The sequence below is a fragment of the Silurus meridionalis genome, chromosome 24, assembly GCF_014805685.1.
Source record: "Silurus meridionalis isolate SWU-2019-XX chromosome 24, ASM1480568v1, whole genome shotgun sequence".
Taxonomy (NCBI): domain Eukaryota; kingdom Metazoa; phylum Chordata; class Actinopteri; order Siluriformes; family Siluridae; genus Silurus; species Silurus meridionalis.
Window position 1 is genome coordinate 13,800,992 of NC_060907.1, and position 10,632 is coordinate 13,811,623.

The window sequence follows — 10,632 nt, forward strand, 5'->3', positions numbered from 1 at the left end:
CACACACAGACACACACACACACACACACACACACACACACACACACACACACACACACACACACACACACACACACACACACACACACAAAATGATGATATATCAGAACATAACAAACTTTCTATATTCACTATGTTATTTAATTCTTGTAGATTATTTATGGTTGTTATTTCTATTTACTGCCCTATATAGGCATTAAAAAAATAGCTCATAAAAAAGGATATACCACCCCCTGAATAATGGGGGCGCTGGTCCATAAGAACAGCCTTTTAACTATGCAAATGGAACTTGCAAGCTGCTTATTTTTTTTTTTGTTTTATTTTGCAATTCACATTTCTTTAGTTCATTACATTTACTTCATTGAATTTACTTCCTCAATCAGCTTCTGAATGTATTTGTGTATTTAAATAAGCAGCATGTCAGACAGACTGGATCACCTTCACCTACGGTGAACAAAAAGGCAGGAGACAAAATTGGTGACTCTAACCTTGTTTTTACCACTAAAAACTTGATCAAAAACAAACAAAAAAATTATGATACACTTATGATACACTTGTGATTGTTCATTTTAGGTTCTTTATAAACCATATAACAATGACAACAGCACTTGGCACTATTGTATGGTCTCACTCTCAGACAACTGAAACACTGTCTGATTTATAATAAACTGAGTGATAATAAGATAATAAAAGTGAATTATAAGTTTACATTTACATTTGCGGCATTTGGCAGACGCCCTTATCCAGAGCGACTTACAACTGAGCAGGGGAGGGTTTTAGGGCTTTGCTCAAGGGCCCAGCAGTGGCAGCTTGGTGGTGGTGGGATTTGAACCTGTGATCTTCTGATCCAAAGCCCAATGCCTTAACCACTGAGCTACCACCTCCCTAGTTGCACACTACAGCAGCTTCAAAAAGAAATGCAGATATTTCAGCTTAACCACCAACAGGCTCATTAATCAGTGATTTGGACCAAATCAGTTATATTGGTGAATCACTCAGGCTGGTTTTATCAACAAGTTTCTCCAATTCATTTAAATGAACAATTCATTATTACAACAATCTAATTACCCATATAGAAATCTGATATATGGGAGTCTAAGCATAGCACCCACAGTGGGGGAAATAATGATCTGATCCGCTGCTTATTTTGCAAATTTACCCCCTTACAAAGAAATAAACAGTCTAAAAATTCCATTACTTTACTTTAACTTCAATAAAACATTAAAGAAAGGTTCTAAATTCATTTGTATTTGATGGAGTGAAATAAATATTTGATCCCCTGTCACATTATCAAGAATTCTGACTCCCACAAACCCAAATGACTCCTGTGCCTTTAAGACAAAACTCCTAATATCAACTCTTTATATGTATAAAAGACACCAGTCACAGAATCAGCCTCTTCCATTTAAACCTCTCCACCACCATGGGAAATACCAAAGAGCTCTCAAAGGGACAAGAGTGTAGACCTGCACAAGGCTGGATCAGGCTACAAGACCTTCAGATTGTTGCCTTGCCCGTGTGTTTTGGGTCAATGTCATGGTGGAACCCCAGTCCACCACCCATCTTCAGTGTTCTGACTGGGGCCAGGAGGTTCTCATCCAAGATTCTACAGTGCATGTAGTGAAGTCTTTCTGTACCCTTAGCAGGCAATCAGACCCAAAGCAGAATGTTTCCTAATCTTTGTTTGACAGTGATGATGGTGTTCTTGGGGTCATATTCAGCATTTCTCTGCTTCCAAACATGGCGAGGTGAGTTGATGCCAAAGAGCTTAATTTTGGTCTTTTCTGACCACATCACATTCTCCTGAGCCTTCTCTGGATCATTCAGGTGTTCCTCATGTGCATTCTTGAGCAGAGGGATCTTGGTGTGTAACTAATGGTTTTCTTGGAGTCAGTTTGTGAAGCTCCATGCTTACACAGTAGTTTTAGGGCCAATATTTTTCCCCCCTTAGATTATTTTTATTTATGTATTTTTACTCAGTAATGTATATGGTTAAAAATAAATGTAAAAATACTTTAAACAAAACATTCATTAGTAAAAGTAAAATTACAGGTTTAAAAAATTTAAAAGTACACAAAATAAATATTTAACTTACTGTAATGCAATAAAATGTAATTCATTTATTTCCAGCTCTGCTTATTCCTCTGCTTAAATGGACGATGTTGAATAAATAAAATAATTTTAGCAGTCACGGGCATAATAATAATTCACAATAACCACCGTAATTTCCGGACTATAAGCCGCACCCACTGAATTTTACAAATATTTTTATTTTAAACATAAATAAGCCGCACCTGTCTATAAGCCGAAGTCTACACTGAAACTAATGTACTTTACACAGGCTTTAACCAAAGACACGTTACACACGGTGTAACGGGTGAAATATGTTGCGTTTCCTTTAGGAGCATAGCGGTATTTTGGGAATAGCATGCCACCGCATTTTTCCCGTATTACTGCATGTGTGCAAGACTGAGGATTATGTCCTTATTATTTTCTGATGCTTATTTCTAAGTTTCTTTGACTAACCCGTAACGCTGTTGCCAAGAAAAATGCATGAGTTTTGGAAAGCTGTCTGTGCTTATATGATTTCTGTTGCAACTGGAGTGAGTGAGCTCTCCCTTCACCCAGACTCAACACGTTACAACGGCTTGTATCTAAACAGTAGCCGACCAAGAAAGTCATTGTTCACTGTCTTCCTCCTTCCTTTCACAACAATTTCTCTCGGGAGTTTATCTTTAGGCATCGTTGTGCGTTTAAAAAAAAGTTTTTTTCTCCCGATGCCGTGCAGCTCAGAACACAGGTGAGGTGCGTTTTTTCGTTTCTGTTCAGAAATTTCATTGGTCTAATGTTATGGGGTTCAGTTTTTTGGCTTGAAGTTTGTGAAACCGGGAAAAACCCAGGAAAAATTAATAAATAAGCCGCTTCGTTGTTTAAGCCGTGGGGTTCAAAACGTGGGGAAAAAGTAGCGGTTTATAGTCCGAAAAATACGGTAATTAAAACGCTCAAGAGGCTTCTCTATATGTCGCACCCTGACTTCCTTCATTCTCCTTCCATACAGAATAACAGAGACCTGATTGGAGTAACAAATGATAATCATGATCCTAATCAGTGCAGTTTCATTAGTGTTCATTTAAAATATTATCTACATTTATGGAATTAGTAACACATTTATGAAATCATTTTAAAATGACTTACACAGCTTTTCTGGATGCTTTGAACACTGGCAGGAGCCTCAGAAGACATTCATCTGATTTGTCATATTTACTCAAATCAAACTCATCCAGATTATCTTCTGAGTTCAGCAACACAAACACCAGAGCAGACCACTGAGCAGAAGTGAGTCTGACTCCCCAGAGACACCTGAAATTACTGCTGTTCAGGTAACATTGTACTTCCTGTACTAAAGAATAATCATTTAGTTCAATCAGACAGTGGAACAGATTGATGGATTTCTCTGGAGATGGATTTTCTCTGATCTTCTTCTTGATGTACTCGACTATTTCCTGTTTGCTGTAAGAGCTACTTCCTGTCTGGGGCAGAAGGTCTCGTAAGAGAGTCTGATTGGACTCCAGTGAGAGACCCATAAGGAAGCGGAGGAACAGGTCCAGGTGTCCATTCTCACTCTGCAAGGCTTTTTTCACTGCACTCTTCGGGGAATCAAACATGTTTGATTTGGTAAAAAGATCTGAAAGACGTTTTTTACTCTTTTTGTTGATAAATAAGTGAAATGTGTATAAAGCAGCCAGAAACTCCTGAACACTCAGATGTACAAAGCTAAACACCTTCCCCAGGTAAAGCCCAAACTCCTCTCTGAAGATTTGAGTACACACACCTGAGTACACTGATGCTTCTCTGACATCAATGCCAGACTCTCTCAGGTCTTTCTCATAGAAGATCAGGTTTCCTTTTTCCAGCTGTTGGAAAGCCAGTTTTCCCAGTGCAAGGATACTCTCTCTGGTTTGCTGAGGATCATGGTCATATTTCTGATAATACTTTTGGTCCTTGTGTTTGATCTGAAAGATCAGGAAGTGTGTGAACATTTGAGTGAGAGTCTTGGGAATCTCTCCACTCTCTGCTTCACCCAACATTCTCTCTAGAACAGTGGCTGAGATCCAGCAGAAGAATGGGATGTGGCACATGATGTAGAGGCTTCTTAAAGACTTTATGTGTGTGATGATTTTATTGGCCAGGCTCTGATCACTGATCCTCTTCCTGAAATACTCCTCTTTCTGAGGATCACTGAACCCTCGTACCTCTGTTACCTGGTCCACACACTCAGGAGGGATCTGATTGGCTGCTCCTGGTCGAGAGGTGATCCAGAGGAGAGCAGAGGGAAGCAGATTCCCCTTGATGAGGTTCGTCAGCAGCACATCCACTGAGGCTGATTCTGTCATATCACACAATCTCTCATTGTTCTGGAAATCTAGAGGAAGTCGACAGTCATCCAGACCATCAAAGATCAACACCACTTTATTTCTCTCACAGTCTATTAATCGTAATTCTTTTATTTCATGGAAAAAGTGGTGAAGAAGATCCATCAAACTAAAAGGTTTCTGGTTCATCATATTCAGCTCTTTAAAGGAAAGTAGAAACATGTATGTGATGTCCTGATTTGCTTTTCCTTCAGCCCAGTCCAGAATGAACTTCTGCACAGTGACTGATTTTCCAATTCCAGCAACTCCTCTAGTCAGCACACTTCTGATGGACTTGTCTTGAAAGAGATCATTACATTTGATGGGTGTCTCCTGTGTTGCTGGTCTCCTGGACACTGTCTCAATCTGTCTCACCTCATGTTTATTATTGACGTCTCCACTTCTACTCTCTGTGATGAGGTCTGGGTAGATTCCATGCTGTGAGCTTCCTTCAGTAATTCTTTTACATTTCTCTCTCAGTTTGGATTTGAGTTTTCGCTGGTGCACAGAGACGAGTTCTGATAAAAAGAAGAATAAAATGTAAACTCTCTGATCATCTCTGTGAGCTACTGATATTTTCATAGCTGTACATCATGTGGAATGTCAGTACTGATGTGTTATTATATTGTGTTGATAAAAGCACATCATTATGATGAGATGTGTTTATTAAATGTACATCAGTTTCCTTCCTCTGAAGATAAAGTAATGTTAGAACCTTATGAGCTCTTACTGTTTTGCAATGTGTTAGCGAGATCTGTGTGCTTCATGCGCTTCAGGAAGTGCAGTGTGATCTTCAGCACTTTCTCTCTGACACTGCTCTGATCCTCCTCATCCTCCACCTCCCTTTTAGTGCATGCTGGGTAATCTGGATTCAGGAGCTTCTTATATCTCTTTAGTTCATTCTGTAGCAGAGTGATGAGTTTGTGCTCCAGATCCTGATTTGTAACAGAAGCAAAAAAAATACATGATACTTATATCAAACACTATAATGTAACATAAGAATGTGTTTATTACTGACATCCAGACAAACTGGTTTTAGACGAGAGCACAGACGAGTAAAAACATAAAGGTGAGTCACTTCTATTAAGAAGGAGGCAAAAGGATATATGAAAATGCTGATGATTTAATTTGACAATGAAAAGTTTGGAAAGAAAGCAAGATACAAACAAGAAGAATTAGAAAAGCAGAAGAAAAAACTTTGTTGAAATCAATGAGGAAACATAACACACTTGTGTTCTCTCTTACTGCTGCTCAGGCTTTTGTTTTGTCACATTGCAGTGAGAGTGGAAAAGATACACACACACACACACACACACACACACACACACACACACACACACACACACACACCTTCAATATGGTGTCCAAATGACGCTTTTCTGTCATGTTTGATTTCTTCTTCTGCAGTCTGTGAACAAATAAAACACTTGTTAAAAGTAGAATAAAGACTATAAATCATATTCATAACTACAAACACAAAGCAGTGAATACACACATATCAGAGATGTTTGATTATGTGAGAGTGTGAGTGATAAAACACTGCACTCATACATTCAACTGTCCTCACCTCAGATCAGTAGTACAGTCTGTGTCTTTAAAGAATATTGGCTCATCCATTGACTGTTCACTCTTCATGGACACACAGCTGGGTTCAGGTGAGTCTGATCTCTTACCCTGAATCAGACTAAACACACACAACCACTGCATCATTATTACTGTTCTGCAGCAACACTGATTAATGAAACTGGAGTTAAAATCCAGTTGTCAATGTTCTTATTAACACTGATCCCATTCTTTAGCCTTCATACTTTATCCAGCTACAGGGACAACTTGGGGTTAGACATGTTGCTCAGTAGCTTAATGTCACTAATTATCAGCTGGTTTTGAACATCTGGAGACAAAGCTGCTGAATTCAACTCTTCACTCGTCACTCTTCACAGATACACATCAGAGTCTGATCTGTTTAGTGTTGGTGAATGTGAGAACATTTCTATTTTTCACAGAGTCACAACCTTCATTTTTCATTTTTCACCTTCAGATTACGACTGTAAGCCTACACACACACACACACACACACACACACACAAACACACACAAGCAAAGAAGACACATTTACATCAGTCCCACATCAGTTTGTTACATCTACAGCTGTATCATGACACATTTCAGGAAGAAATCACCTGAACGTCTTCATCTAGTTTAAATTCACAACATTCACATTTTCTATCTTTAGATTTACAGACTTACTGTGTTTCTCCTGAAGTCCCATCACTAAGTTCTTTTTCAATTTCACTCAAACTGGCATGACTGGTTTAAAAATACCAGAGGTGGAGCAAACACACACACACACACACACACACACACACACACACACACGATTTCTAACCTGAAATGTGTGTGTGTGTGTGTGTGTGTGTGCACATATTCTTGCAACCACCACTATAATTAAAGAATTGCAGCAGAAAGAGGTTACAGTGTGCTTGACTAAGAAATGCTGCATGACAATGTTGTGTCTTCTGTAAATCCTCATGCTGCCACTAGAGACACTGAGTAGGAAAATAGATAAAAAGTTCTAGTTTTAAGAAGTTGTGAGTTTGGCATGAACATTAGAAGTTGTTGGGAATAAATACGTCTCAGAACCTATATCTAACCTATTTAATAACCTTTTTAATCACGATTGTGACCGAATGAATGAGGTACAGGTGGTGATTGACACTCCTGACCACCAATCAGTAGCGAGCAGGCACTATTTAGAGCGGGTTGGTTTGCGCCTGGCATGCGTCACGCCCGTATCCTCCCCTTTTGCGGTTGCTATAGTGATTTTAGGTATGCGCTGTTAGTATGTAGCGTTGGCGAATTAGTTTTTCCTTTGCTCGTTGCACTAATGGCTCGTTTGTGTATCCTTAGCCTGTCTTTTCAGTGCGTGTCCCTGTTGGATGCTGTTTTGGATCTGTTTACTGCCCTCCCTGCAGGTATGAGGAAGTTGTTTAGCAATGTTTAGCTTTAACGCGTGTCAGGTGGCGTGAGTAATGTGCAGTCTTTGAACTTCAGTTTAACAGCAGGTTATTTGAAGGCTGCGTATCCTGAGCGGTGAATTGATTCTCAGGAACTTATCTATCCGCGTTTGGTAAATTGTTTCGGTTTGTTAGGGGGAATTACAGCATGTAGTTGTGCAGTTACTTGTATCATTTATATCCTGTATCATTGTTTGCATTATAGGATCCTCCTTTTTCGTCCTGGGTGATTATTGCTGCGATTTGACTTTTTCCTCGCTGCGTGCCGAGTGAACAACCTCAGCTTACAACTATTTAAAAGGGGAATTCTGCTGCTGCTGTGTGCTTTTTGATAATTAGTGCTGATCACTCCGGTGGGTAACCCCAGCCCTGTATTTAATGATTTTATTTTGTTTTGTTTATTTGGAAGTTGTGTAAATTGGTTGTTTAATATTTCGTGTCTGATTGTTTATTTTTATTTGTGTAATTGTCACCGGACCGTTTTTACTAGTGAGAATATTTTCTTTTCGTTCTATTGTAATTTCAAGTTTTCAATAAACTTTTGTATTTTTTTTATACGATGCCCACGTTTCCTGCCTACACTCATTAATAAGGGAATCGAACTTGTGTGATCTAATAAACTCTGGGGTTTACTTCTATTTCCTGGGTGTAACCCTCCCAGGTGGCGTAGTCGAATTGGTTAAGTATATAAAGTTGAGCTTGGGTGTGACGAGCTGTTCAGCTCTTCCCCCTAGGCCCCCACCCCTCGCGCCACACATACTTAACAGGCAACTTTGGGAAATCACTCAGCATTGTACAACTCACTGTTACATGAAGCTTCTATTGTCAGCTTTGTCATGAATTAAACAGTGGTGTGTGTTGGAACAGAAAAAAGATTAAAGTATAGCAGAAAAGAGTGCTGCAGCTTACAGGTAGCACTAGTTTAAGTCTTATGTCCCTAAGTCTGGAAACGTTTACATTACTGGTAATGACTCGGATCCCTCAGGTATTGTATTTGGCAGTATTGCACACCACAAAAGGGCTACACTAAAAATTGTGTAATCGTTGTTGTGGAGTGTCCAATATTAGTGTCCAATTGCTGATGTCTACACCCAGCCAACATGTCCATGTGGGCCCCACATGGGTTTTATCTGGGTTATATGGGCATCATGTGGGCATGGGGTCAGAGTGGGCACTTTGATGGGCTGAATGTGGGCCCCAGTTAGGTTGCCCATTTTTGTTTTTTTCGAGGGCCCTGTATGGGTCACATTTGGGCTATATTTAGCTATATTTGTCAAAAGAAATCTATCATTCAATTATTCAAATCAATCCAATCAAATTTTATTTGTCACATACACATACATACAGGGTACGACATGCAGTGAAATGCTTTTAACGACGGTCCGGCATGAGGGAATAAAATGGGGTAAAAAGGAGAATTAAAAATTATAAATATAACAAAATTTAAAAGAAAAATATAATAAGAAAAAGAAGGCAGATAAATAAAGGTGTGTGTGTGTGTGTATATATATATATATCACACAAAAAATGTTTATGGCAGTGTGCAGTTAAACAGTAAACAACAGTAAACAAGTTAGGCATGGTTTTTGATTGTCCATGAGTGTCCTTGTGCGGAATGGTGTGGTATAAAAATAAGAATATAAAAATATGAAATAAATATGAAAAAGAAAATATGAAATGTCGCAAAAAACACGCAAAACACGCAAAAAACAATTAATGTTTTTTGCGTGTTTTATAAGATCAATAGATTAACAACAATGTTATATATTAACAACATTTAGTTAAAAATAAATAAATAAATAAAGAATCGGTTGTGCAGCTCACAGAGTCTCCCATTGGCTCCTGTGCTCCCGCCTTCTCATTCTGAAGAAATGGTCATCACTCACTACCACTATTCACCTGACCTGACCTGACCTGACCTGACCTGGATAACCTGACATTTTATCTTTTGTTTTGAATTAATCAAATTTTACTGTTGCTTTCATTACATTTTTATTTGAAAGATTTGTGGTAAATAAAGTTACAGGCACGATATAATGAAGGTAAGTGTGGAGAGTGAACTGGTTTACCTCAGAGATAAACACCTGTGGAAAACTGAAAATTCTTATTAATTAGCAGATCACTAGGACATTGTCTACTAAAATGTGGAAATAACAACTTTTCAAACTATTTACACCCGTGTTGTCTTCATGTAGTGTCCTCATGATAACAGGAGGGTGAAACAGTAAAAGCACTGTGGTGTAATTTTTCTCTTTCACTACCTTTATAACATGTATATATATATAATACACAGAGAAAAGCTCTGAGGAGATTGTGACAATACTTAACATTATTTTAATGTGATTTAGGTAAAATATTTAGAGGTGATAAAAAAAACGTTCATATTTATATCATTTCTAAACATTACTGAAAAAATGATTTATGAAAAGTTATGATTACGTTAAGATAAGGTAATTTTGCGCAGAAAGTCAGTCAGACACTTGCTGTGTTTAGCTCCATTAAGGCTAAATAAAGACAAAACATTGTTATAGGTAACTTAAACTAATGTTACAGTGGTCAGTTTAAATTCACGGTCCAAAGTGTACGAATTTAATAATCGATCTGTGTTCAGGTCCCCCACTAATTATTCTAAACATTAATCACAACAAAGCCTGAAATTCACCATATTGATGCATTTAACTTTTTGCATGGTATTGTGTAATTTTAACATCATTTACTCAGATCAGTTAACAGTTTGGGCAAATGGTGGATTGGAAGGTGCTTACAACCTTGTGATTTTTAGTCTTTTTAGTTCTGATAGACTTATGCTCATGTAACTTGCATGCTTTATACATACAAATAATAGGTTGTGCCCTGGTTGATACAGTAGCATGCTCTACTTTATATAATTTTTTTGCTTTACAGGTAGCCTGAAGCAGAACCCTTTGCTGAAAACTGTCAGTAAGAAAGAGCTGGAGACAGCACTTGGTAAATGGTTCACAAATGCAAGAGACAAAGAAGGCAACCGTGCTTTGAGAGCCCAGCGGGACCATGATCGGAGGGCAGTACAGCCGGAAGTGTAAGTCATATAACCTATAGCTAGGGCTGCACAGTTAATAATATTTTATCCTGATCACTATTTTTGCCTCTGTTTAATTAAGGGAATACTCCACCCTGAAATGAAAAAAATATCTTATAAATTACTAATCCTCAAGGAATCCTATAGA

The 10,632-nt window shown here is 38.3% G+C and overlaps 1 protein-coding gene across 1 annotated transcript in view; it reads right to left on the reverse strand.

The window, feature by feature from the left end:
- Positions 1 to 6,214, reverse strand: part of LOC124378547 (NACHT, LRR and PYD domains-containing protein 12-like) — a 10,846-nt gene extending 4,632 nt beyond the window's left edge. Inside the window, exons 1-4 of the mRNA XM_046838266.1 lie at positions 5,980 to 6,214; positions 5,763 to 5,820; positions 5,143 to 5,347; positions 3,196 to 4,930 (exon numbers count right to left, since the gene is read on the reverse strand). Coding sequence (XP_046694222.1) covers positions 3,196 to 4,930; positions 5,143 to 5,347; positions 5,763 to 5,820; positions 5,980 to 6,122 — 2,141 coding nt within the window. The 5' untranslated portion in view covers positions 6,123 to 6,214. The remainder of the gene's footprint in view (positions 1 to 3,195; positions 4,931 to 5,142; positions 5,348 to 5,762; positions 5,821 to 5,979) is intronic.
- Between the last annotated feature and the right edge of the window lie 4,418 nt (positions 6,215 to 10,632).